This window comes from Cornus florida, unplaced genomic scaffold (genome assembly GCF_030987335.1).
Source record: "Cornus florida cultivar Cherokee Brave unplaced genomic scaffold, ASM3098733v1 CherokeeBrave_3.0.0_Hap2_Chr08, whole genome shotgun sequence".
In the NCBI taxonomy this organism is placed as follows: Eukaryota; Viridiplantae; Streptophyta; class Magnoliopsida; order Cornales; family Cornaceae; genus Cornus; species Cornus florida.
Window position 1 is genome coordinate 6,005,238 of NW_026775578.1, and position 27,701 is coordinate 6,032,938.

The 27,701-nt window shown below is 36.0% G+C and overlaps 4 protein-coding genes, 1 long non-coding RNA gene and 1 other non-coding gene across 9 annotated transcripts; 3 read left to right on the top strand and 3 right to left on the bottom strand.

Annotated features, from left to right (window-relative positions):
• Positions 1 to 411: 411 nt before the first annotated feature.
• LOC132269088 (uncharacterized) lies at positions 412 to 1,436 on the top strand. Its single transcript, XR_009469415.1, has 3 exons — positions 412 to 634; positions 738 to 828; positions 1,214 to 1,436. It is a non-coding gene; the product is annotated as an uncharacterized LOC132269088 (long non-coding RNA).
• A 314-nt stretch (positions 1,437 to 1,750) lies between these two features.
• LOC132269087 (uncharacterized) lies at positions 1,751 to 3,893 on the bottom strand. 2 transcript variants are annotated; one of them, XM_059770114.1, is made up of 4 exons: positions 3,748 to 3,893; positions 2,726 to 3,626; positions 2,202 to 2,374; positions 1,751 to 2,091 (listed from the first exon to the last, which is right to left on the bottom strand). In XM_059770114.1, the coding sequence occupies exons 2-4, from the start codon at positions 3,560 to 3,562 to the stop codon at positions 1,956 to 1,958; spliced, it is 1,146 nt and encodes a 381-aa protein (XP_059626097.1). In that variant the 5' UTR covers positions 3,563 to 3,626; positions 3,748 to 3,893; the 3' UTR covers positions 1,751 to 1,955. The 2 variants fall into 2 exon arrangements, with proteins under 2 accessions (XP_059626097.1, XP_059626096.1); XM_059770113.1 differs by having other exon boundaries at positions 2,726 to 3,893.
• Positions 3,894 to 7,481: 3,588 nt separating this feature from the next.
• Positions 7,482 to 13,176, top strand: LOC132269089 (hypothetical protein At1g04090-like). Of its 2 annotated transcripts, XM_059770116.1 has the most exons (3): positions 7,482 to 7,772; positions 9,627 to 11,233; positions 13,158 to 13,176. In XM_059770116.1, the coding sequence occupies exons 1-2, from the start codon at positions 7,670 to 7,672 to the stop codon at positions 11,231 to 11,233; spliced, it is 1,710 nt and encodes a 569-aa protein (XP_059626099.1). In that variant the 5' UTR covers positions 7,482 to 7,669; the 3' UTR covers positions 13,158 to 13,176. The 2 variants fall into 2 exon arrangements, with proteins under 2 accessions (XP_059626099.1, XP_059626098.1); XM_059770115.1 differs by lacking the exon at positions 13,158 to 13,176 and having other exon boundaries at positions 7,484 to 7,772; positions 9,627 to 11,757.
• A 1,093-nt stretch (positions 13,177 to 14,269) lies between these two features.
• LOC132269090 (auxin-responsive protein IAA13-like) lies at positions 14,270 to 18,155 on the top strand. Of its 2 annotated transcripts, none has more exons than XM_059770117.1 (5): positions 14,270 to 14,746; positions 15,758 to 16,089; positions 16,663 to 16,792; positions 17,557 to 17,618; positions 17,726 to 18,155. In XM_059770117.1, the coding sequence occupies exons 1-5, from the start codon at positions 14,298 to 14,300 to the stop codon at positions 17,758 to 17,760; spliced, it is 1,008 nt and encodes a 335-aa protein (XP_059626100.1). In that variant the 5' UTR covers positions 14,270 to 14,297; the 3' UTR covers positions 17,761 to 18,155. The 2 variants fall into 2 exon arrangements, with proteins under 2 accessions (XP_059626100.1, XP_059626101.1); XM_059770118.1 differs by having other exon boundaries at positions 15,761 to 16,089.
• Positions 18,156 to 19,670: 1,515 nt separating this feature from the next.
• On the bottom strand, positions 19,671 to 23,313 carry LOC132268359 (MDIS1-interacting receptor like kinase 1-like). The gene is made up of 2 exons (XM_059769216.1): positions 20,514 to 23,313; positions 19,671 to 20,277 (listed from the first exon to the last, which is right to left on the bottom strand). Exons 1-2 carry the CDS (start codon positions 23,179 to 23,181, stop codon positions 19,871 to 19,873), a joined length of 3,075 nt encoding a protein of 1,024 aa, XP_059625199.1. The 5' UTR covers positions 23,182 to 23,313; the 3' UTR covers positions 19,671 to 19,870.
• Positions 23,314 to 25,036: 1,723 nt separating this feature from the next.
• On the bottom strand, positions 25,037 to 25,235 carry LOC132272300 (U2 spliceosomal RNA). The gene has a single exon (XR_009470039.1). It is a non-coding gene; the product is annotated as a U2 spliceosomal RNA (small nuclear RNA).
• Between the last annotated feature and the right edge of the window lie 2,466 nt (positions 25,236 to 27,701).

The window sequence follows — 27,701 nt, forward strand, 5'->3', positions numbered from 1 at the left end:
ATTTCTTATGGTGAGCAATTCAAGGAATACTCCTATTGGCAGAAGGAATTCTCGCAGCTTAAAAATATTCCTTATTTGAGCATCGGGCTTAAAAATTCACATTTTAACATTTCAATTGAATTATAAATTCAAGTTTGAGTTTCATGGACGATTTTTATGTCCTAGTCATAATTTATTGTTAATTTAAATTATTTTGAACTCAGCAAAGGAAACTTGGAATGAGTAGGAATTTGGGTTATACATACTTAACAGTAATAACTGGGAATTAAAAATGTATTTAATGATTCAGTTGGGTTTCACATATTTCAAAAAAGAAAAGAAATTTTTTTTCTATTTCAAGATTAAATATAGCGAACTCACACCTTTTCAAAAATGAAGAAGATATTGTATGTATATATACGAAAGCTAACATTACTCAGCTTCAAATAAAACCACTCTTCCTAAACTCGGACCATTTCACGGGCTAACAACTTTAACAAGAACAAATTTGCTGAACATTTCAAACTGTCTGATAAATGCCTAAACTACCCTGAGCTGTGCTGATATACTACAAGAATAGGGTTTTGTGGATTATCGCCTCATGCTTCTTCCTAGGATGGCGAATCCGTACTCTAGTCCTGTCAGTGCTCTTCAGGTGATTCAATCGATGATTTTTATTTTTATTTTCTCCTTCTTGTGTGTTCGCGTTTACTGTTGCAATCTTCAGTTTTTCATTTCCATATTTGTCCTTCTTTCAGGCTGGTTGTGGAAAGTACTATCTGCTAATTCAACTGCAACCCAATTTTCTTCTCCGGTTGATTGGGATTCAAACAATTCGTCCTCGTCACGGTCAGTAATTCTTTATATTTACGTGTCTTTATTCGATTTTAAGTTTTTTCTTTTGATTTGGTCTGTAGTGATTTTTGAATCAAATATGTCAAAGATATTGTCAATTAGGTTTCTGCATCCAAGTTTCTTGAATGGAAGACTACAATGGAGTTGAAAAACACTTTCCTCCAGTTTTTTCTTAGTCCATTTATTAAGAATCAATCTATTGTTCTTAATTATATCCACTAATGAGTTGGCAAACTGGTTTCTAATCATGTTGGGGGCAGTTAAATATTACTATATTCTCATTCTTGTGTGTTTTTTATTTTTTATTTTATTTTTCATTGTTGTGTGAATTTGATAACCAAAATTTTTTGAGTAGTTGGGATTGATTTCTTTAATTCAGGGTGATTTGATTTTTGGGGAAGCAATGATCGCAACGGATCGAGAGGCTGTGGTTAGTGAGATGAAGGATATAGGCGAGCAAGTAGGCATAACTAACTATTCACAAAGCTATAAATTTCTTTTATTGAATAAGCTATCGGTTTTCAATGAAGAACATTTTCTTCTTATATTTTGATGGTTGCGTAACAATTTATGTGAAATATGGTATACTTCTTTTGTTCTCATTTCTCTATCTTTTGGGTGTTAGTGAGAAAAATGTTAATTTTACAATTTTGAAAACAGAAGTGCCTATTACAGATTGTTATGTTCAGACAATTATAAACGAGTGAAGTCACTATTATAAATTTTATCAGATGAAACTCTTTGGATGGTCAAGACAGATTGGTTTTTTGGTTGCAGATTTTTTTAGCTTCTTGATATTGACAGAATGACCAGCCATCATTGTTTTGTTGTTACCCCGTATTGTGATACCATTATCTCTATGCAATAGGCAGAAGAACACTCAACTTGTCCCTTAAAAGGTATATATATATATAAAGTGGCATAAGAACAGTTTAATTCTTCATTATTACAAAAAATACCTGATTTACTAATCACATTTCTCCTACATTTTATTCCTTGTCAACCATAATATTAACATCTCTCTAAAAAGATGAGAATGGTCCTAGTTTAAGTTTAAACACGTGCCAAGAATGTTATGCATCTTCAGATTCTTCCTCTACCAATTAGCAGAGCTCCCATAATTAACCAGTTTGAGAAGCCATGGCTTCCACATGGAAAGGTTGTGATATAACATGGCGGCGATCATTCTGTGAACCATCTTCATCCCCGTCTTCTTCTGTTTCCCAAAGGAAGTTAGCATATGCTGCTTGAACATGGCTGTAAAAACAAAAAATCAAAAGTCAGGTTGTTTATCTAGTATTCTTATAGGTAGTGCAGGCAATTAATGATCGATACAACCCACAATGACTTGGAACTCCAAGACAAACCTGTCTTCCGGAGCAGCTTGGACTGCTCGTTCAAAATAGCTTGTCGCTCTATCTTGATCATGATGGAGCTCCCATACTAGTTTAGCATATTGTGATAGAACGTCACCGTCTATAGGGTCTGCCAGTATTGCTCGTGAGTAGTATTCCTCAGCTCTTCGAAGGTCCCGCTTCAACTACCAAAAATAAAAACATAGAGATGTAGATAATCTCTTAAAGAAGATCCAGAATTCATGGATTTATATAAAGTTTGATAAAAATAAAAGCATAATTGACAGTCACTTGGGAATAACAAGAGAGAACCTATTTTGAACTCTAAATTGTTTAATAAAGCAGAACACCGGTCTTGCTCTACAAATAGCTAAAAGAAATATATATGTAGATTGTCTCGTTTAATAATGATGCCAAATTTTGTAAATATTCGTTTCATTATGCTGTCAATATTTCATATTTTGGAGGAGCAAAAATTCATTATAAAAATTGATCAGCTGAAAAGAAGAGAACTTAAAGCGGAAAAGATTACTCACTTGATACAGAAAATGACCATAATTCCTCAAACATAAAGAGTTGCCGGGATTCTCTTCTACCATCCTCTTGTAATGTTGCTCAAGGCCGGTGCCATCGCCACCATCCCTGCCAAAGGCTACTGGTATAAAATCCCCACCACCAGAACCACCAAAACCACTATTAGCAACATTTACTCCAAGCCCTGTTGCAAGATACATCTCTGTATTAATCCCGTCTATATCCGCTTCAAAACCATGGCTGTATTTATTCATAAGTGCCATTTCCCGATTCATGACAATTTTCTTCTCACTCAGATGCGACTCACCATTTTTCATAGCCATGATGCTTTCTTCACCCGTATTGGAATTTTCAAATAACTCGCAATTTCCCTCCAATTCTTTCAATTCTTCCTCCTCGTCACTGTCTTCATCCTCGTACCTACTTTCTGAATTGTGGAACGAAAAAGATGGGATTGTCTGCAACACGGCGCGACGTGAAAATTTCTTGTGTGGGTTTGTACTATGGGATTCATCATGGTTGCATGAGGCATTCACTAAGCCTTCCAAGTTTCCTTCAGACTGAGCTCTTGGAAAGCCATTGCGAGAATGCAGGTTGGGTTCGGATAATTCGGGAATGACGGGAGAGATGGGAGAGGTGTTGCATGAATATGTGGTGAAATTTAGCGATCCATTTTGGTGAAATGAGAGTTTGTTGTGAATGTGATTGTGATTGTGATGATTGGTGGCTGATGGGGATTTGGTGGTGGTGGTGTGTGGGTCAGAATGGTGGATGGGACTCTCCGAGAAGGAAGAGAGGAGAGAACCAAGAACCGGTGTTGAAGAACTCCTAAGCAGCATTTCTCTCTTCTTTGTTTTTGTCTACCTTTAATGGCCGTATTGTGTTATGTTGGATATAAAGTTTCTGTGGAGAAGAGAAAAGGTAGTGTTTGTTAGAGAAAACTGATTTTGCCAAACTAGGTACCCTTTATTTATAGCTAATAAACCAATGGACAGAACATGAGAGAGAGATGAAAGGAAGTTACCTCTTTTGAAAATGCAAGAGAGAACCTTCCCAGAATAGTGGACAAATGGAGAAGACTGAAATACTAATAAAATTAATGTATTATTGAATCAATTATGCAGGGACACCTTATATACAGAGGAGAGAGAGAGTGGGAGGAGGAATGTGTATGATTGAGAAAATCAATTTATTAATTTTTTCAAAAATAAATTGTTGTCTTAAATTTATGTACATATGTGACACATCTTATTTGTATGGTGGAGAGTGGATCAACCTGGTTGTTGAGAAAAATATCAGTTTGTTCTCTTCTTCTTGATGGAATGGTCACACCCTCCTTCCCATGGAGGCATATGCACCGTTGGATGCTAAGAAACTTTAAATAGGCATGAGTTTGACCCCAATTTGTCCAACATTTGTGTGTGTGGGTGTGTGTGTTTGTTTCAGGGAAAGTATAGAGGCCAGACAACAACCTACATTCATGTATTTGGACACGTTTTATTTTTGCTTTTTTATTCTCCTTGACAACCGTCCAGGTGCAGCTTAGTTGTCAATTGAACCTTTCTGTGATTTGGTCACCTTTCTGTCATCACAGCAACACGAAATAATTTTTCCACAAATTAATCCAATGGACATTATTTGATATGATTTGTAATATGTCAATTGGTCTGTATAAATGATTGGTAACCATAATTTTCAATGGTCAAGTCTTTTTGTTTATTCTTGCTTTGAGTGGCTTATTGTCTCACTATTAAAATTGCAGATTATTTAAACATTTGCCCCACAGCTGTGTGGGAAGAATTTCGTTTTTTTGTTCTTTTTTCCCGAAGCTTGAGCGACGTCGTAGGAATGGTGCGTAAAGGTCATTTTACGCGTAAACACATGTTTAATAGGTTTCTTCAGTAATTCTGAAAATTTGATAAATAAAAAACGAAAAAAAAAAAAAGGAAATAAAATTTAATACTCCAATATAAAGATTTAAAAATGATAAAAAAAAAAATGATATATTTTATAAGATCAACTCTTATTGAAGAAAGCTTACCCTTTCAATAATAATAATAATAAAAAAGCCTCCTATGGGAGAAATCAACGTGCCATTGCGAAGACACTTTAGCATCAAAAGGATGAGGTCCTTCCCTCTCGTACAAAATATAATGTTGGGTTTGGTGTAGTGGCTAATTTTAGCTATTTTTTTTTTTTGTTTGGTATACAATTTAAAGTGAAAATGATCATTTTATTAGGATAAAAATTCATTCCATTACTAAACTTATGAAATGGTCATTCTATTCTCAAGTAATTTTTTATTTTATTTTATTTACCACAACCAACCCCGCCTTTCACCACTACCACCACCAACTTCCACCACTGCCATTGCCTTTCACCACTGTCACCGCCACTAATTTTCATCACCGCTCACCACTTTCCATCACCACCGCAGTCGCCTTTCACCACCCCCACCGCCTCCACCTTTCACCACCGCTTTCACCTTTCACCACCACTGTCGCCGCCTTCCACCATTACTGCCTTCCACCGCCACCAGAGCAGCCGCTGCTGTCACTGCCTTTCACCGCCGTTGCCATCACCTTTCACTACCACCACCGCCATTGTCTCCACCCTCCACCACCGTTACCACCTTCTACCACCACCATTTTCCACCACCGCCACCTATATTGCCTTCCACCACCACTACTTTACACCGCTGCCGCCACTGCCTTTCACCACCACCGCCATCACCTCCATCACCGTCTTTTACCACTGCCGCCGCCGCCATCGCTTTCCACCACCGTTTCCACCCTCCACTATCGTCATCGCCTTCCACCACTACCACCTCCATTGCCTTCCACCACAGTCACCTCTATTGGCTTACATTATCGCCACTTACACCACTATCTCCTTTTACCACCACCACTACATTACTATCATTGCCTTCTACCACCACCACCACCACTGTCGCCGCCGCCTTCTAACACCACCACTACATTACTATCATTGCCTTCTACCACAACCACCACCACTGTCGCCGCCGCCTTCTAACACCACCACCTACACCACTATCGCTTCTTACCTCCACCACCATCGTCACCGCCACCGCCACCGCCACCGCCACTGCCACTGTCACCATTTATTTTAAAAAATTATAGAAGAATGCCATTTTGTTAATTTACATTATTTGTTACTAAGAGGATATTCTGGAGATCTCAATTTAAAATTTATTCTATTCTAAATTTTAAATTAATGCAACAAAATACTAGAATAGTTATTATCAATCCATTCTCACACATTTTATATTTACAATCAAATAATAGAATGAGAATGATCATTCCATTCTAAATCTTATTCCATTTTCACTTTCATTATATTTCATTCATGCACATCAAACACAAAATAATGGATAGTGCTGCAAATCATCCCGATACTTAATCTATTTTCAATTAGAATTTAAAGAGGGACAGGACCCTCCAAGCATGAATTGTCAATGACAATATTAGTAATAAATATTTTTTTAAAAAAAATTGAACTAAAATTGGCTATAATAATAATATATATTTTTTGTTTTTGGTGGGCTCAAATCCCATTGTGAATGTGTGGGAGAAAATAACCTAACAAAATAAATAAATAACAACCCTATTGGAGAAGTTTTTTAAGCTTGTGATTAAATTGGGCCCATCAGGCAAATCCATTTGCTGCTCTAGTCACATATTTACGAATATTTTACTTTTCTATACAGATTTGTGTTATGGACAGGCTACATTGATTTTAGAATTATTAATGGAATTGAACTCCATCTTGTAGATTTTGACAAGGGAATTGTTTTTTAAGACCATTTACCCATAAAAAGCGGGTGTATCTGACAGGTTTCTGCAAACGTCATTATATGAGGAAGCAAACCAAAAAAAATAGTCTTAAATTATTAAACTGGCTCTCTCTCTCTCTATCTTCTTCAATTGTTTATAACAGCAGTGCTAAGAATTTTGTAAAAATTATCAGTCATATTTAAAAATATCCTAAATATATTTATGAAGAAGCATAATATATTATATATATATATTTTTTTATGACAAGAATGTTAGAAGTTAGGGGGTTAGAGGAGTGGGAAAATGTACAAGACTAGGATACAAATTCTAAACATGAAAAAAAACTCAACTATTTAAATAACAAGACACTTACAAATATTATTATATTCAAACATTCAATATTCTTTAGATTCAAACCTTCAATGTTTTTTACATGATTTTCTCAAAAAATAAGTTTGTCAATCAAGTTTGAATATGGTTAAACTAAAAAAAAAATAAAAAATAAAAAACTTTTTCGCAAAATAAAATTATTGATTTAAAATTAAGAAAAAAATGACCCTTCTAAGTAAATTACACTGACGTCTTACAAAATTTAAGCAAATTAGACACGGTAGATCGTTTAATAATATTTAAAATCTTAGAGTTCTCCTAAACTCAATCGCGGCAGCAAGGTGATTTTTGGTGTGAAACAGTTCTTATATTATAATAATATATAATATATATATTATATTATAAATATTCGTTATTATGAAAATTCAGTGACGTGTGTGTAATGTGTTAAAATTTTAGAAGAAGTCGGTGACTGGGTGCAATTTATTTTATTTTCTTTTCTTTTCAAACAAAGAAGGGCAACACGCATCACATCTCCTGTCCGTTACCTTTGTTCTAATATAAAGCATTGTAGTAATAAAAACCTTTTCGCGGGGGAAAGAGGGAGAGTTTTAGCATAGTAAAATAACACACACATTAATCAAGGGTCCCACTGGCCACCATTCGATCTCACAGAATTTGGGGGAATATGCTGATGTCCGCTAAAATTTGGGTATTACTGCGTATTAGAGTTGGAAAAATATCAAAAGATTAAAAAACGAATTTGAGTTTGTTTGATCGAATCTGACAGAGGAGAGTGGGAAGAGAGAGATTGCGCCTAAGATGTTTGGGTGCAAGTGTTTCCACTGGAGCAGAGTCCTCGATTTCTCGCCACCGGAGCCTGAAAGTTTCTCACTGCCGGCTCCGATTCCACAATGGCCCCAAGGTACCAGGATTTTTATTACAAATTTGAATTTTTGGATGATTTCCCTATGCATTTTGTGGGTTTTAATCATTTTATTTTTATTTTTATTTTTATTTTTTATGTTTCGGAATTTTTGCCAATGGGATTTATTTTAAATTTTGTTCCTTCAAGATGCTAGTTTGATCAGTTGGGTTTGTGTGATTTTACATTATGATTGTTGGGTATTTCTATTTTTTTTTCTTTTGTTTAGCTGTAGGCTTGTAGCTTGCATGTAGTGATAGATCTTTACCTTTTTCTTGGTGGTTTTTCGTTCGATTTGGTTTTTCTCTAGACAATGGTTGATGGTTTTCGTTCCATTTGATTTTCTGGACTTCTAGTGCGGAAATGGCTTCATTTTGTTGTACTTTGCTTTCTTTTTTGTACTATAAATATTTTTGGGTAATTTTGAGTTTGTTTCTCTCCTATACATTAAAAACCATAGATTATGCCCCTAGGGTTTTTACCTAGTTTGCCACTTCTTTGATGAAACTATCCAGTAGAAAATGCAGTTCTTTGGTGGCTTTGCCCCAATTAACATTGCCTGCTCTTGTGGCTTAGTTCTACATTTAACATAGAAACATGCTTATTCTGGTAATAACTCTAATCATGGAAAAATTTGGTATTTTGGTTTTTAGTTTTTACTCCTTACAGGAATACCAGAAGACTAAATACAATTTGCTTTCATTTAAGAGATTTATCAAAGGTTTGTGATTTTCTTCTGATAAAATTTTTAGGAGTCTTTTCTTCAATCAAAATTAAGGAGTCTGAATTCTTCTTGAGCCTAAATTTGGGAGTATGAGAACGCGGATTCAACTTTAAGATCAACCACGTCTGGCAAATAATGCCAAAGGTTGGGTCTATACCATCCAGTCTGTATCTTATTGCACACTGCATAGTAGGACAAACTCTTAGTGATGGCTTATTATGTATATCCTTTTCCATATCTTGTCTGATTCAGAAGCATAAGTTTTTCTGCCATTACTTCATGATTACCTCTTTTATTAGATGGGAGTTGTTTGCCACTTTAATGTGGAGTTTAGTACTATTATTTTCCCTTTTGCTTATATGAAATGTTGTTTTAGTTCTATTTTTGTTATCCTTTTCTTCTATTTTGGTCCAAAGAACCGTTATGGGCATTTTTTTTTTTCCTGATACAAATGGATTTTACTATTTATTATTATTTTTTTCCTAGTTGATACTCACACACCCCCCTCCAAGGAAATTGTTTACCCAGAGGCTCGAACTTGAGATCTGATGCTTCATGAGGCACCAGGGTCCAAGTTCTCACCCACTAGGCCAACCTCGTGGGGTTGATTTTACTACTTTTGTTGTGCCACAACTCTAATTTCCCTTGTGTTTTGATGGTGTGATCCTTACATTTCTTTTCTTTTGCCTTTTACGGAATCGCTAGGTAGTTGGGTCTAGTATAACAACCTATTTATAGGATATGACTGCGTGTTTTTCCTTTCCAATTTTTTCAATTTCTTTTGACATGATATTGGCAATCGTTGTCACTTTATTTGCATCGGTTGCCTTGCTCATATTATTGTTACAAGCATCAATTGTAGATTTTATTTATTTATTTATGGGAGGGATTTTCACAAATGGTTTTGGATATAATCTCCATTTCATTATGTGGAAAGTTTTATCAAATTCTTCAAGATTACATTAGAATGCCTAGAGCTTTCACTACTAATTAGAGACTGATAAAACAAAATGTTCAAGTGGATTGTTCAAATGGAATATAAACTGTCATTTTGTTCTTACTTTCTGTTCTCTTTTGAGCGGAATGATTCTCATTGTTTTATTTTTATTTTATTTTATTTGAACTATCAGGTCATGGATTTGCTACCGAAAGAATAAATCTTGGAGAAATTGAAGTTCTCAAAATCACGAAGTTTGAGTTCATTTTGGAATGCAATCTTTTACAGGACAAGAAAAAAGGGGTCTCATTTTATAAACCAGTTGGAATACCAGATGGATTTTTCTGTCTTGGTCACTACTGCCAATCTAATGACCAGCCTTTACGAGGGTTTGTACTGGTGGTGCGGGAAGTGGGTTTGCGTGAACCACAAAATTCTTTCATTTGCAACCCAGATAACTCTCCGCCTCTTCTTAGCCCCCTCGATTATACGTTAGTTTGGAGTCCAGATGATGGGAGTGAGGAAAATCTCGAGGGATGTGGTTATTTCTGGTTGCCTCAGCCGCCTGAAGGTTATAAAGCTATGGGTTTCGTGGTCACCAACAAGCCAGACAAGCCTGAGCTGGAGGAAGTTAGATGTATTCGAGCTGACCTGACAGATAAATGTGAAACTTACTGTTTGATACTAGATACAAGTTCTAAATTTCCCAAATTACCATTTCAAGTATGGAGCACCAGACCCTCTCATCGGGGAATGCTTGGGAGAGGTGTATCTGTTGGGACTTTTTTTTGCAGTACCTATTGGAGTTCTACGGAAGACCTACATATTGCATGCTTGAAGAACTCTGACCCCATTCTGCATGCAATGCCAGATCTTGATCAGATTCATGCATTAATCAGACACTATGGTCCCACTGTTTACTTCCATCCCGATGAAGCTTATTTTCCATCACCTGTTTCATGGTTTTTCAAAAATGGTGCAATTTTATGCAAGAAGAATGAGTTGGTTGGTGAGGCCATTGATCCTGAAGGCTCGAATTTGCCAGTTGGTGGGACAAATGATGGGGAATATTGGATAGATATGCCAAGTGATGATCGGAGAGAGAGTGTCATGCAAGGAAATTTAGAAAATGCAAAACTTTACATACATGTGAAGCCAGCTTTAGGTGGAACTTTTACTGATATTGTGATGTGGGTTTTTTGTCCCTTTAATGGTCCAGCTACTCTGAAGATTGGTATTATGAATCTTGCCCTTAGCAAGATTGGACAGCATGTCTGTGACTGGGAACATTTCACACTTCGTGTAAGTAACTTCACAGGAGAGCTTTGGAGTATCTATTTCTCACAGCACAGTGGGGGCCAGTGGGTGGATGCTTTTGATTTGGAGTTCATAGAGGGAAATAAAACTATTGTTTACTCATCGAAAAGTGGCCATGCAAGCTTCCCTCATCCTGGGAGCTATCTTCAAGGGTCCAAAAAGCTTGGGATTGGAGTGAGGAATGATGCAGCACGTAGCGATTATTACATGGATTCAAGCATCCAGTATGAAATTATTGCAGCTGAATATCTTGGAGATGGAGTTGTTAGTGAGCCATGTTGGTTGCAGTATATGAGAGAGTGGGGTCCGACCATTGTGTATGATTCAAGAACTGAGCTGGATAAGATCATCAAACTTTTGCCACTGATGCTTAGATATTCAGTGGAGAATATTTTTGATAAGTTTCCGTTGGAGCTGTATGGTGAGGAAGGCCCTACTGGACCAAAGGAGAAGAACAACTGGGTGGGAGACGAAAGATCCTAGGTTTGTCCAAGACTCCCAACTTCTTTTTTGGATAATCGCTCTCCATCTACCATTATGTTCATATTACGCAGGTAGAATACGTAAATATTTTAGTTTGTCTTGCTGTGACCATATGTATAATTGTCATACGTGTTTTAAAGACCGATAGCATTTGGAGACGGACCCCATTCATATGGGATGAAGGCAAGGATGATGATGATGATTTGGAGACGGACAGTATAGTGCCTCTTGTCAAGTGAAGTAAATTGGAACGGTGAAGTAAAAGGATTGGGTTGTTTATACTAGGCATGTTGAAGATCGGTCGAGGATTGTCCAAATATATATCAAACATTGAATTGTTAAGAGATCTTATACTGATAGTGGGTTGAGTAATAAATTCTTCGGCCGTAGAGGAAATTTGTTAGATAGCTTAAGCCACAAGAGAAGACATTTATTGAGAAGATTATAAATCTTGAAACTATGTAAATGATTGTGATATTAAATTTTATTAGTGTTTGGATTTATGTAAAATGGAGCATTTGGTACGATTTTGTCTTCATGATTGATGATGGCCATTACTTGGTCCGTTGCTCAAAGCTCAGATTGCAAAGTAGAGAATGTGAGTTTGAATCCTAGGACAATTATTTTATGCAAATGATGCAAAAGGTTAGGTCTGTATCCACTACGTGCTTCGTAGCACCCCCGATTAAGGGGAACCAACACATGTAGTGACTTTTTTTGATTGCGAGTTAGATTCACAGATTATTCTGAGGGATGATTCTTCCTCTAAAACTGGGTTTGAAGACCATTTTCTCTGTTGTGGGAGAACTATTTGCCAGGCATGTATTTAAAACACTGATAGGTTTTAAATGGCTTTTCCTTGGTGCATTCTGTACTGAAAAAGAATCAACTCTCTAGAACTTGCTTGTGTTGTCTTTCCAGGAGGTGTACCCAGATAAGGATTTCTGGTTGAATAATGTATTCAAAATTCCCTATTTTAGGCATACTCTTGTTCTTAAAAGTATATTTTCTTGCCAAACAGGATGTTTGCTGGTGCTGGTGTGAACATTATAGTACCGATCTATGTTGCTAGGATGGCATTGGCCACATATGTGGTTGTGCACCAAGTCACACAAGGGTGCCACCCTTACGTTCCACTGTCACTCTTAATCCACTCATACTCAAATTTTGCCATCTTTCGTGCTCCCACTCTCGCACTCACTACTGCTTCTTAGGTTGTGCAAGCAAGTATACAATGTATTTACCTCTATTTTTGGAGGGTGGGGGTGGTGTTAGCTTAAAAGCTACAGTACAGATAGCAACATCAGAGTCTAATAAGGGAAAGTGATGAAATAGTCGTTTATTTAAAGTGAGTTCTAAGCATTTTCTCCTCTAAATTTGTTTTTCATAAAATGAGAATTTGAATTTCCCTGCCACATATTCACAAAACTCTGCCAAAGCATTTGGTAGAGGAACCCAGATTCCCTCTTGTGGGGAGACATTTTGTGTCGCGTTACACCATCATAAAATAACAATGTAATTTAGTCGTTGTATAAGGATTTAAAGACATAGGATGAAACAACTGTCTTAACACTCCAGTTCTCTTGATACACAGGAGAATAGGAGATACATAAGTTAACAATATAAGCTATTATGTTATATATATATAAGTTTGTGGGGCTCACAATAGTTTAAGTCATTCATGATGACGACTTTTTGGCTTACCATGAAAGTTTTATTATGGCTTGTTTGGGAAGCTTTATCTTGAGCCTATTAAAAGTCATATGTATCACTGCTTTGTATATGTTTGAATAAAAGCTATTTTTCATTTCTTTCTCTTTCATCTCTCTCTCTAAAAGCTATTTTTCATTACACACATATATTTATTACATAATACAAGAAAATAATACTACCAATAAACTAGCAATAAAATGTTTTGGTGCAGGCCTTTACTGGGCTTCGACCAGACTTTGTGCAACCCGGAGTAAGAATCTTATTCGACGAAGCCCAAAAGAATGTGGGCCTAGAATATCAGATTTATCGCGAGAAATAAGAAAGAAAGAAAAAAAAACCTTGTCAAACAAGAAAAGTGGGATCCACAATGCTTTTCTCCAAACGACAACCCGACAAAGGTAGGACAAAAAGTTTACAAGGCTCAACACGTTGGGCTTGGGGCTACGTGGAACCAGAGAAAGTTAAGAAAAGCAGGCTTTTGATCCCTTTAGTTTAGAAAACTACTATGAATGTTCTTTTTGTCTCGGACGCTTCTCCCACTTGGACTATATGGTTGACTCCAATTTCATAAAAAAAAAATGAGTTAATAAAATATTACGAACTATATTTGAACATGACATGAATGTTAATTGGTCCTGGTTCAAGATTATCTAACAATGTTACATATTATATTATTAGTAATTATTTGCTTTATTTTATATTTTTTAAAAACAATATCAAACCACTATTATATTTTTGTTTATAAATATACATTTTAAAATAATTTTATATATGCATTAACAATTTATCTCTCACCGAGTCACCGGTGAGGATAGTTTCTGCAACTCGTATTGGTTGGTGAGCTCAAGAATATTAGTGACGATGAAATTTTGTTTTAGAATTTAGATGTCTTTTGATTTAACCCAAAGAAATGGGTCCGATTAATTTTATTTTTATATTTATTTATACAAGTAATAATTGTTATAGACCGTGATTCTCTGGCCGAATCCGCCGGAGACGAACAAATACATAAGAAGAAGATGCCTGTCTCTGTTCCGCTGGCGGCCAGAGAATAATTTTCCAGTAATTATTAGGATTATTATTAATCCAAAATCAAAATAGGAGTACCAAGTCCAAAGTATTTGGTGTTCGGACTTCGGAGACCATTACAAAAACCGAAATACTATAATGCGAGAAAATGGAAAGGTCAAATGAAAAGAGTCAAAGGAAGGAGAAATCGATGGAGCGATGCAGCGCACAAAGCAGACAGGTGGGTCCCAAAACATAATAATATATTAATTTCCCCTACCAACCAAAGAACAACCTTAAAAACAAATATTTAAATCTCTGTTCTTCTTCATTCTCTGTTATTATGAAAGAAGGTAGTTGTTTGGGGTTTTTAGGCGGCGGCGGTGGTGGTTATGGTGGTACAGATCACATAGCAGTAGCAGTAGAGTCTTCTTGTTGTGGAGGTGGTGGTGGTTCAAGTTCAAAAACAGGAGGGTCAAACATGTCAACGATAGTGTCAAAGGAGGAGGACAATCTCAATCTGGTCTTGTCATCCACCGAGGTTTCTTCATACCCCTCTCATGAGTCCGAGTCTGAGCTCGAGTTGAGTCTTGGGTTGAGCCTTGGTGGTCCTCTTTTCAAGTCCCTACCAACCCAAACCCAAACCCTAACTCCATGGAATCAACGTGCTGTGATCTTGGCCCCTCAACATTTCCCTAATTCTTTGCTTACCACCAACTCTTCTTCTTCTTCTTCTTCTTCCTCTGTCACCAAAGATGTTGTCTCTGCTGCTACCAAGACACCTCCTCACAAGTATATACCTTCTTTCTTTCTTTCTGTCTTTTTCCTTTTTATTTATTTTTTATTTTTTTATTTCATATGTTTTATTTTGGTATTATGTTTGTGACTTTTTATTAATTATTATTATTATTATTATTATCATTAATTATTCCTTCTGCCTTTTATTTATATGTGTTCATGTTCCTGATATGATTGATGATGCCGTTACGGTGACTCTAATTTAAAGATTGTGGCCAGCATTCTATTTCCTTTGTTTGGCTCTTTCTAAGTTTTTTCCCAACTCTGTGTTTTCTTTCCTTTGATTTGAATTGGGTTAATTATCTTTTCTTCCTTGTTGATTATTCACTAGTTTTATTGAATTTTAAGGAATCTGATATTGGAAATAAAATGTGCTTTCTATACACACAAATCATCTCGGCTTGGCTAGCTATTATCTTATATGAGTTGGTAAATTAGTATTCATATCAATTGAACAATCCAAATGACCAAGATTTACAATAATACTAATGGGGCAACCCTAAGAGAGAATCAGCTACGTCAAAATAGAATTGATACAAGGTCCTATTAAGTATTTGCCAAAAACTTCATGTATTACAATGAATTAATCATCTTGGTCATCATTGTCGGTATTCGGTAAAGTAAATATTTGGTTCTTTTTATTTATTTTTTCCTTTCTTTTTGGTGATTGCTAAACTATGGATAGTATTGGCAATTTGGCTTCTTCCAGGGTCTAGGTTTTTTTTTGGCCATTGGATATCTTTGTTGTTTCTTGGTTTCGTAACCAAATAATCATATGCATTCTCTTTGTGGTGACTTAGTGTGCTACATGTGTTATAATTCTTTCATTTGAAAAGTCTCGTTCCTTTTAGATTTTCTTGTACTGGTATTTTGCTGATGTTGTTTTTTCCTGTTTGCCACGAACATTATTTTACTGAGGTGACTGGCTTTGGGCTTTTTACATGTAGTTGCCATTTGCTTATCCAATGAGATTGATTCTTTTTCTTTGTAACTTGAAACCTGAAGCAGTCATGTTGTGGGTTGGCCTCCTTTAAAAAGAGATCGGATGAACAACTTCGTTAGCCGAGCAAAATCACCAGCCACTGAAGAATTTGACTTGATAGTTGGGAGAAGTAAAAGAAATAATTGTACGGCAGAAAAGACTAGTAGTGGCAGCAATGGTGACATTAATGCTAAGGAGAATGGGCACCGCAAGACTTCCCTGTTCGTAAAGGTAAATATGGATGGAATTTTAATTGGAAGAAAGGTGGATCTAAATGCTCATAGATGTTATGAGACCTTAGTGCGGACACTGGAAGACATGTTCGGTAAACCCACGACATCCATCAATGCAAGATGTGCGTTGTTCTTCTCTTTTATGTTTAGATTTTAAATTCAGATGTTGGTTTTCCTTCTTTCTAATACATTTCGTTTCTTAAAACAAAACATTAATGATCTGTTCAACATTCATTTTGTGGCTCAAAAGCTTCAACATACTGACTAATCTGCATAAGCTGTTCTATAAATTCTGATTTGCTGGTTTCCAATGTGACTCTGATCTATTTATGCTTCCCATGCTACAAACTTTACTAATTCTGAAATTGGGTGGTTTGAAGATTAAATCATTAAACCCCCAGATATGATATGTATCCTATTTTCTTGCTTGCTTCATAGGACAAAGGTTTAAGTTCAAAAATTCAATAGGTAGATGATTTTATATATTATTTGTTAAAATTGTTCATATTTATAATTCTATAAAATTTGCCATATGAATTGAATTTTTGAAACAAATTATCATAGTTTTTGATGTTCCATTGACATTCAAATCCCTATTTTAAACAACATGTTAGTTTAATCTATTTGACTAGTTGTGAAGCAGACATTGCTTGTTTGTTTGGTGAATGCTACTGACTTCATATGTGTGATTTTAGGCATAGAGGAGCAAGGTGTAATGAATGAAGCCACAGGATCCTCAAAACTTTTATACAGTTCATCCAAATTTGTGCTCACCTATGAAGACAAAGAGGGAGATTGGATGCTTCTTGGAGATGTTCCTTGGGGGTATATATCTTTCACTCAGTACAACTTATAGACATATACCATTGTTTCTTTTGAACATATAATAATTGAAATTTAGTTTTCAGTTTACTTCATTTCTTCTGAAATGCTTCTGGTCATTTTATTTTGAATGGGAAATCTTGTACTGAAATTTGTTAGAAATACCGTACTTGATAGCACCAATGGCCATCACTGCTTTGGTAAATCATACAAATTAGTTATATTCATTTCAAAAGAAAAATTAACTCACAAACTCTTGGGATATTTCTGTTTTTTCTTTAATAGTGGGGGAACTTCTCTGTGCTTTTCATGAACTCAGCTAAATGTTTCAGTGAAAAGGTATTTAGCGCACACACCTCGTACTAAGGAGTGTGAACTTCTCCTTTTGACCATGAAATCGCTATGAGTATTCCCCTTGAAATATCCATCTATTTAGTGCGAGTCTCTAGCTGCAGATTAAGGCAAATTTTTCATGTTGTCTACGTTTTATGGATGGATTTTGGGGTTCTCATTCCTGCATATAATGGGATTAAAACTTCACCACGATGGAAAAGAATAAAGGTTGAACTGTAATAAATTCATCAAATATGGGACAAGTAAAGAATATAGTATTTATTTATTTATTTTGAAAATTTTTGCTCTCCCTCGACCAGTTGACCTTTTAATGTTCTTTTAGAAGATTATGTTCTCTGCTGCTGAATGCTTTAATCAAGTTGTTTTTGTTTGTTTGTTTTGACAGTCGCATTTTTGTTGTACTTTGTATTCAGGATGTTTATTAGCTCTGTGAAGAGGCTTAGAATCATGAGGACAGCTGAAGCTAATGGACTTGGTATGTAGATGTGTAATTAACTATGTAATTTGGTGTGATACTGCATATGCGCTGTATATATTTTCATACTCAATACATTTTTTTTGTCTCTTGCTTTGCGGCTCCAGGATTTCAAGAAAGGAACGCGAGACAAAGAAAGTAAGCCCATATAGATTTTTCCTGCTTATTTTCAGTAAGATGAAAACAGATCGTCTCTTGAAGAGTGAAACATGGAAAGGAAAAGACGCCTACTGAATGGTGAAAGCATTTTGTTATACTAGTGGCCGATCCTCTGGTTCATCTGTTGTTTTTGGTCACCACACTATTTGCTTTTATGTTTTTTTCATACGTTAATTATCTGTTTTTGAGGCGAGCCTTTTTGTGAAGTTAGTAGCGTCTTTATTTTTGTGTTATATACACATGCATACTTACACTGGAAGTTGTTCTTTGATACTGTAAAGGGAGTGCTTAATTGATATGATTTTTGAGTTTTGCTACACCTTAAAATGGATTTGTTCAATCCTTGTTAATGGAAAGAGAGTTTACATGGTTTTTGTATTTGAAGTGTCCATTATGATGCTATTCCTTTTTCTTTTTTTTTTTTCTTTTTTTTTTTTTTTTTTGTTTCAATTGTTGTCTTGAGAATATCTGGTACCTATATCTTGATGGAAGTTCGTGGTTCTTTTTTTTTTTTCAATTGACTATCGTATTGAGTTAATTGCGGCTGCTGATTTTGTAATCTGAAATTACAAAAAGATTTTCGTTTAAAATGTGAAGAGCATAAAAGGCAGAGTTGCAGGAACTTTTAGGCTAACACTGTATTTTGAGTCAACAACCATCTTTAACAACGTTGTTGGAAGTTTGGAGTTGGTACGAGTTTGGTGTGTTGGAAACCAAGGAAAGCTGACAGTGTGGGCCCTTTATATAACATCAATAGATTGGGACGGTCATTCAATCAGATTTACCATGCTTCTGGAGTTGTGAAATTAGTTCCTATTGAACTTTGACATCATGAAAAAGTGATGAAGCTGAAATAATCTGATTATATTTGAATTTGATGAGGGAGAATACTTGTGTGTTTGTGAACCTAGTAAACGTCCATGGTGTTGCAAAGATTGATGATATAGCTTGATCTGCGTCCTCTGGTTTTACTTATTCTCTAGCCTGTTGTGGGAGGAAATGTTTATCTGTCTACCACTAGATGCAAAGCTAGCTTTGAGTGCAAAGATTGATGATATAACTTGATCTGCGATGATTTCCTTCCTCTGGTTTTCGATATTCTCTAGTCTGTTGTGGGGGGAAATGTTTATTTATCTTCCACTAGATGCAAAACTAGCTTTGAGTTCAGGGTAAATGATAAAATTTATATTTTAAAGTTCCATACAAATAGAATTATCTTTTAATATAGAAACTAACTCTTACCAATAGAATGAAATCTTTTATGGTTGGCCTTAAAAAAATCCTGTGATAACCTTTAGCCTAACATTTTAAAGTTCTAATCCGCTAATACTAAACTTATTAATGAATATAGTGCTAATATGACCTTTAAATAATACTGCTTCTAACAGATCATTGTCATTGTTGTAAAATCATAATACAATCTCTTCTTCGACCCTGGAGGTGACATTAAAAGATTGTTGAACAATGTCTATCTTAGAACTGAATTGCGGAAGGATGTTGTGAGTGCTTTGGTCCATGCAAGGATGAATATGAGATTTGGAAGTTATTTTTTTCCCCCTGTAAGTGAGATTTAGAAGTTCTGGCTTCGTAAAGAAATAATTTTTTGTAATTGAATAAGGAAAATAGTTTGATGTGAACTTGAAAATTTAAAGTTGGATCGGATCGATAAAGTCTTTTCTGAGTTTGAACAATTCTGTGAGAAAGTTCAAGAAGAATTCCAAGAAGGAACTGAAAGGAGCTTGGATCTCATAGAAATGCCATTCAAGGATCTGATTGGAATGTAGATTCAATATTATCAGTCATTAGAAAGCACTGCAACCATGAGATATCGGACAAAGTGTAGGTTAGAAAATAAGAGAGTATATGGCTTCTGAGCATTTATACTTGCTAGCAGAAATAACAAATTTGTTATTCTAATATTGGGTACAACAAGATTGTGTAATCTTAGTTGCTTATGACAAAAAATAGTGAAAGGTTACAGGTAAACGGCTAGATAGGTCCAAGTCGAACAAGTGATTACAAATTCAACAAAGAAACTTTTACATACAAAGGAAGAATTAAACAGGATGCCTTGGATGAACTTGATTCTGTTGTTACAGAAGAACATTTACAGGCGATGTGCTAAAGATTGGCTTATCTTTGTTAGCAACATCTCCGCCACTGCTGCTGCTGCTTTTCCTCCGAGGCTTTGCTTCTCCAAGCATTGTTATAACATCCCTCATGTGGGGTCTGTCCTTGGGGAGTTTGGCCGTACAGAGAATTGCTATCCGCAAGACTAAGAGCATTTCTTCTTGGACATATCTGCAATTTCCTATAGTGGGGTCTAGTGCTTCTTCTAAAGACCTGTTATCTCTAATCTTTTTTCTAATCCATTCGACAATGTCAATTGACTCTCCAAACTCAGGATCTAATGGCCGTTTTCCTGATAAAAGCTCCATCAGAACAACTCCATAGCTGTAGATATCACTTTTTTCATCAACCTTCAGCATATATCCGTACTCTGCCAAGAAATCATTTAAATACGTGATTGTTAGTCGCAGATGAATCATGAAATAGATTTCTTTCACTATTATGCTTCTGCTGCAGACTATTTACAGCTTTCTTAAGTATTAGATACTTTTCAGGTTTTTAACGGCCTAAGGTAGCTAATTAGTTAAGTTGATGAAGTAGTCTTTTCTACATTTAGAACAGAGCATTGATCAAAACTAAGACAGTTCAAAGCTACAGTTAACTCACCAGGAGCGATGTATCCGTAGGATCCAGCAACCATTGAGACTGTCTCATCCCTCTTAAGCATCATCCTTGCCAACCCAAAATCAGCAATCCTGGCCTCAAGGTTCGCATCAAGCAGTATGTTGTTTGACTTGACATCCCGGTGGATGATTGGAGGATGACAGTCATGGTGGAGGTAAGCGAGCCCTTGCGCAACTCCAACTGCTATGTTGTATCGCGAGACCCAGTCTACCAGCAACCTCTCTGCTTGTTTGCCATGTAAAGTTTCTCCTAGGCTTCCATTCTGCATATACTCATAAAGTATCATTGCATCGATATCATTATGTAGAAATCCTAATAACCTTACTATATTTCGATGCCTTAACCTCCCCAAGAGATTCACCTCCCCCACGAGATCATCACTGCTTCCCATTTCAATATCATTCGTTGAACTCCACAACTTCTTAACTGCCACAATTGTATTCAATCGTTGCATCTCTGCCTTGTAAACGATCCCTGTTGCTCCCATTCCGATCACATTCGATTCTTTGATGCAGGCTAGAATGTCATTACTCGTGAATCCAAGCCTCTGGAATGCCATTAATCTCCAAGGCCACTCTCCTTTGCCCAATTTGAATCTTTGTTCGAAACAAGTTCCATTTAAATACCACCTTTTGTATAGAGACTGAGCACCAAAAACTGCCATCACAATAGCCAAAAGTGATGAAATTCCAATGACCCAACCAGCAATAATGTGTTTTGCATGCAAGCTCTTCTGCCTTGATGTGTATGCTGAATTTTGAGAGCATGGAGGGAGCACGCTACCACAGAGACCGACATTACCAGCAAGATCATCTAGATTTATTGTTCTAAGTACACCATTATCAGGCACAGGCCCCTCTAGCTTGTTGTGAGAGACATTTAGCATTTCTAAGGCTGGAGAGTTACCAAAATTTTCAGGGATCCCACCAGTAAGAGAATTGTTTGATAGATCGAGAACAGATAACGTGGGCATCGTTGCTATTGTGCTTGGGATTAGCCCAGTTAACTGATTGTTTCGAAGATTCAAATTTACCAATTTTTCGCTGGAAGCAATACTTTCCGGAATGCTTCCAGTGAAATGATTTGATGAGAGATCCAGCACTGAAAGTGATGGATAGTCCTGGAACTGATCTGGGATTTCACCTTCTAATTCATTATTTGAGGCCATGAAGTTTTGTAGATTTGGAATGGACAGAATGGAGGAAGGTAGAGAGGATTGGAGGTGATTCCGAGAGAAATCAATGAATAAGAGTGATGTAGAAGAAGCAATGTCATCTGGGATTTGGCCAGTGAGGCTATTATTCGCTAGTTCCAGCCTCTGAAGCTTCCCAAGTTTGCCAAACCCTACTGGGATTGTCCCGGAAAGAATATTATTCTGTATACGAACACGAACTAGGGACGTACATTTTGACAACCCCGTAGGAATTGGACCAGATAAAGCATTGTTGAAAAGGATGAGCTTTGTGAGGTTACCTGAATTGCACAAGCTGGCAGGAATTTCACCAGAGAACGAATTTGACGATATATCCAACCACCGCAATGGTGAATTATGGCCAAGATCACTCGGCAGAGGACCTGACAAGGAATTGTTCCATAGCTCAAGCACTTCCAGTTGAGTCAACCCTCCTAGTCCAGAAGGAACTGGACCTGACAACTTGTTGCACATCAGATTCAAGAGCTGCAAGTTCTTCAACTGAGCTATCTCAGGTGGAATCTCTCCTGATAACAAATTATCAGAAAGATCCAACCACTGTAACGAGGTAATATTACTGATCGCAGCTGGTATCTTGCCTTCAAAATTGTTCTTATACAAGAAAACAGTATTTAGTTGTCTTAGTCTCCCCAATTCAGCAGGAATTGAGCCGCCAAGACTGCCGACGGCCAAGTCAAGATACTTGAGATTGGTGAGATTTCCAAGTTCAGCTGGGATTCCACCTTCGAATTCATTGTACCCGAGAATTATAGTCTCAAGTGATGAAAGTTGACCAAGCTCTGGGGGTATTCGGCCTGTGAAATTATTCCCAGCAAGGCCAAGATACTTCAACTTCCCCAAGTTCTTGAAGAATTTCGGAATTGAACCTTGGAAGAAGTTCCCTCTGACATCTAGGCTTTCAAGCAAAGTTGCATTTCCAAGATCCTCAGGGAGATAACCTGAGAAGTTGTTGCTCGAAGCATTTAATGTCGTTAGCCCAGTTGCCCTTCCGAGACCCATTGGAAAGCTATTGACAAAGGAATTTTGGCTCACATCAAGGCTCTTCAGTGCAGCAAGATTGGTTATAGATTGTGGCAATGATGACGAGAACCCATTGCAGCATAAGTTGAGAGAAGTGAGACTCTGCAACTGTTGGATGTCATCCGATATGGTGCCATTGAGATTCATGTGGGAGAGATCGAGCTTCCAGACAGCACCATTGGAGTTGCACCACACCCCTTTCCAATTACAGGGAATTGAATTGTTCCCCAACCCATTCTTTGGCAGTTCCCAATCTTGAAGCTGATTAAAGGGGTCGATGAGCCCTACTTTTATCGATAGTAGAACCGATACTTGATCAGTCAAGACAGCTTTCTCAGTTACCTTAGCATAACCAATGTAACAGTAGAACAAAAACAACAACAACAGGGTTTGAAACTTCATATTGTTGTTCTTCATAATTGCTGTCTGGATGGTTTATCTCTTAGATTTCCATCATTTTTGCTTGTGTGATATTGGGAGAGAGAAAGTGTGGGTTATATGAGAAGTAAGGGCGAGAAGATTGGTTGATTAGTTTGTGTTTGAAAAATATTTGAGTATTATATAACATTTGGATTAGATTTTTGAGTTCGTGTGGTCTTGGGTTCTGCAACAGCTGTTAATATGCAAGTAATGACTGGAACTTTGTACTTATTGAAAATGATTCCAACATCAAACATGGAGAGAATGTGTTCTTATTGCTGATACATACATACATTGTTCCTGATTCTTGTTATTGTGTTATTGATATATAGTCAACTTAATTATAAGTGGGTAATAATTATCAAATGCTTGGATAAACTAATGAAGGTCTATCATGTATGTAATGATACATACATGATAGAAATATATATATACATATTTATTGGTGAATGGAATCTCGAGTGTCTTTCAGGCTTCTACCTGATGAGTGATGAGGTAATGATTATGAATGCAGGCCATCCCTTGCATCCAGTAATATTATTTTCATCATCAAGCTCGTGATATTTATAGTAGACTAGCATTCTCATACCATTAGTAAGTTTTAACATGAAAATACAATTGATGCAGAAATTAATTTCAAATGGATGGTCTCATTCCAACAAGAGGATTAGTTGAGTGCTATTTTTGAAAATTATCGCTCAGTAAAAAGAACAAATTCAATGCATAAAAATTTGGTGGGAAAAGTCATGTGTAATCTTTTCACCAGGAGGGTTGGATGTATTACTTTTGAAATTTGTTCCTAAAACATTCTGAAACTCATTTTCAAATCTATTTGAAAAGGTTTTTTTTCCCATATTCCAAACACAAAATGCATTTGAAATTAAATTGAGACATTAAAGCGACACTGGTTTTCAAATAATTATACTAAATAGTCTAAAATAGTGTAGATGAAGGTAATATTGTGCACAAAGAGAAACTAATAATAGAATAAATTAATGACAAATGGGAAGGAGGCAAAAATGGGGGGAGTGATGGGCATTACCAATCATGGTGTGAGCTCACCAACCGCCATTTTCTTATAATTATTATTATTTTAATTTAAAATGTGCATTTCTTTAACAGAATAACTGCTGAATTTCACATGCAAACATGTGGATTGGTTCCAATTGAAAATTAGGGTGCTATGTCACTATGTGCAACTAAAGTGGATGGACACCATGTGAAATCGCAGCTTCCTTCTTCCGAAGTACCTCTCTCCTATTATTAGATAGAGAGAGAGTGATATTATTATGAATGTACAAGTTCTTTAGAGAGAGAGACACCCAGCTTTGCATAATTGTAAAAATAGACGGTGGAGTCATCATGGTCTTGGTGATTGCACATGTGCCACATGATTTGAGTTTGGTCCAATTTACTTTGGACCCACATAATATGCTAAAAGAACTCATAACTAGGCGCGCCCCAGTCGACTTGAGTTTTAGATAGTTACAGTTTTGAGCAGTGTTCCGGCTTGAACTTAACTCAAATTCGAGTTTGAGATCAATATTGTTAAGAAAATGATACATTCAAACCATCATTGAACTAGTTCATAAACATTTCATGAATATGTGCATAGGAAGCTATGAATTGTTCGAGCGAGTTCACACTACCCTTCTTGTTTAGAAACTTCGAGCTCAATATCTATTTTTGTTCTTTTCCTTCATTACTTTTTCAAGCGTTGGTTTATATTTTCCTCATTTTCTAGTCCCAATGGAGGCCCATTTAGCAATGCGCACGATTCAGTTAGTCGGGAAGCTGGGCTCCAAAACTTAATTTCAATAGCAACTTGGAGAAACTTTAGAACTTGATTTGGGAGGGGTGCGCCAGGCCAAGGCAGTAGTGCAGAACCTAGGCGACACGCGAGAGCCCCAGCAGCAAGCTACTGTACTGAGCCCTGCCCCTTAAAAAATTAATTTAATATCATGTGAGCCATTAGTCCACGTATCAAGTTTAATATTAAACTAATAAGAACAAATAATATGCTTGATCTTAGCCTTCCGTTTTATAGTCACCTTCTCACTCTCCCTTTTTATTCATAAGCGATGTGGGACAACTGAGCCACACGTTCTTCAGCAAACAAACTTTCCCAGGTCTCGATCTCTTTGCATAAATATATAAATGATCCTGCGCCAATTGAATTGCAGCCTGCAGAATCCTTCATTAAACACCTTTCCTACATAAACAACCATTCCTCTCCAGTTTACCCACCGTAACTGTACTTGCCCAAACTCAACTTTCTTTGACTCTCAATCCTTCAAAATTAAGATGATATATATATAGATATATATACACTGAACATATTGTGAATTTACCATCATTTGCTCTCTTACATCTTTGAAGGCAAGAGTTCCATATGATCCAGCTAAGCATTGATGCGATTCGATGGAGAAATACAGGTGGATTTTGATTTTGCCCGTTACAATGACACAGGATATGGTCTCTGTCAACTAGTATGATCTACTACGCATATTCATCTTAACCTTGATGTCAAAATTTTATGGAATTTGGATTGAAAATTATGAAGGTGCAAAACTTTATTAAAAAAAAAAAAAAACACTCTCCACTGATCTATTGCTGTATTGCAAATAACCTCTTTCAACTAAAAAAATAAAAGTTCTGATGCATTTTAAGGACACAGTTTGCAGTTAACGGAAAAATCAAAAGAAACTTTTATCCTTATTAAAACGAATGTTTGAAAGTTTTCAAAGATCAAGATTTCTTGTAGATAGGATTAATTACCAGCTTTTTAGGAATTGTAGCACCAACCTGTCAAGAACGGGTCATCAAATTAGCCTCAAGGGTGTGTTTGGTTCATGAAATTGAAGTCATAGAACTAAAATTTGTGAAATTTGAGAAAAACACAATTATTTGTGAAATTTGAACACCTTTCCAACACAAACAGCCATTCCTCTCCAGTTCTCTCTACTTATAAAAGTCCACCATAACTGCACTGCCCAAACTCTCTCTCTTGTTGGTAGGCTCCTTTCGTTATGAAGGAAATAAATTGGATGGAAGGGAGAGAAGAAGGGAAGGATGAAACATTCTTAGGGAAGAGATTATGGACTTCCCTCGTTTTAGTCGGTTGGATGGAAGAGAAGAGAAGAACTTACCAAATTCCTTTGTTCGTTGCGAGAGAAGGGAAAGGAGAATTTAAAATTATTTTTATCATTATACCTTCATTATTATTTTTTTCCAGTAAATAGCCATCATCATCCTCGCTTTTTACTAATAAGGAAATTATATAACAAACAACTTATATATATATATATACATATATATATACTTTCTCCTTTATCTTGCCTTGAACCTTCTCCTTTTATCTTACATATATATATATAAGATCCAGATCTCGACCAAATAAGGATATATATATCTATATATAAAACACATGAATCATACCTTGATAGTTTTTTTTTATTTTTTATTTTTTTTATTTTTTATTTTTTTTGCGTGAGATGAGATGTGTAGGGTTTAATTTTTAATATTTGAAAAGGATAATATTGTAATTTAATAGTATTATAATAACTCCACTTGTTTTCTCTCCCGTTTTCCGCCCAAATTTGGGCGGATGAAAACTTGTTAAGAGGGAGGGATAAGATATCCCTCCTATTTTCCTTTCCCTCCGTGTCTTCTTCCTACCGAACGAAGGAATTTTGTTCATTCCCTCCTGTTTTCTTTCCACCCCTCTTTCTTCCTTCCTACTGAACAGAATAGTTATATCTTGTCTAGTGGAATCCAAATCGAGTCCTGCCACACCTTTATGAATAATACTACGCGGTAACTATTCTACTTCGATGTTTTCATCGTTTTTTATTTATTTTTATTAGTGATTTCTTGATAATCCTAATTTGTTCATATTTTTTATTGGGGAAGTTCAATTATGTCAAATTAAACAAAATGTTATTAATCCTTGTCTTTTATGTTATGGAACTTATTTAAAAGCTGGTTATCACCACATGTTTATATATTTTTTATTTAAACTTTGTTTGTTTCGATGTAAAATATATATATATTTTTTACTTTGTCGGTGTTTGGCAAAGGTTGAAGTCGGTTCGAGGTCAAGATCGAGTCCATCGGGCGAGGCATGTAAAATAACTTGTCCAAAATTTATGGATAAATTATTTTTGTTAAATTTTAATTTTTTTTTCTTCGTAAATATTTTACGACAACCAAATACCAGAAAATAAAAAAATATTTTACGTCAAAATAAACGGAGCCTAAAATTTGACTATTTTGGTTTATGGAAATTTGTGGTTCCAACTAGGCTTAGCTTTCTCTAATGCAGCTCTAAATTATGCAATTTCAATTCTTGTATCTTTCATTAGTTACATTACAACTCTACCTACTTTGATGCATTTAAGGACGTAGCTTGCAGTTAACGGAAACTTTTATCCTTACTAAATCGAATATCTGAAAGTTTTCAAAGATGAAGATTTCTTGTAGGTTGGATTAATTATTATTTGGAACTTGTAGGTAGG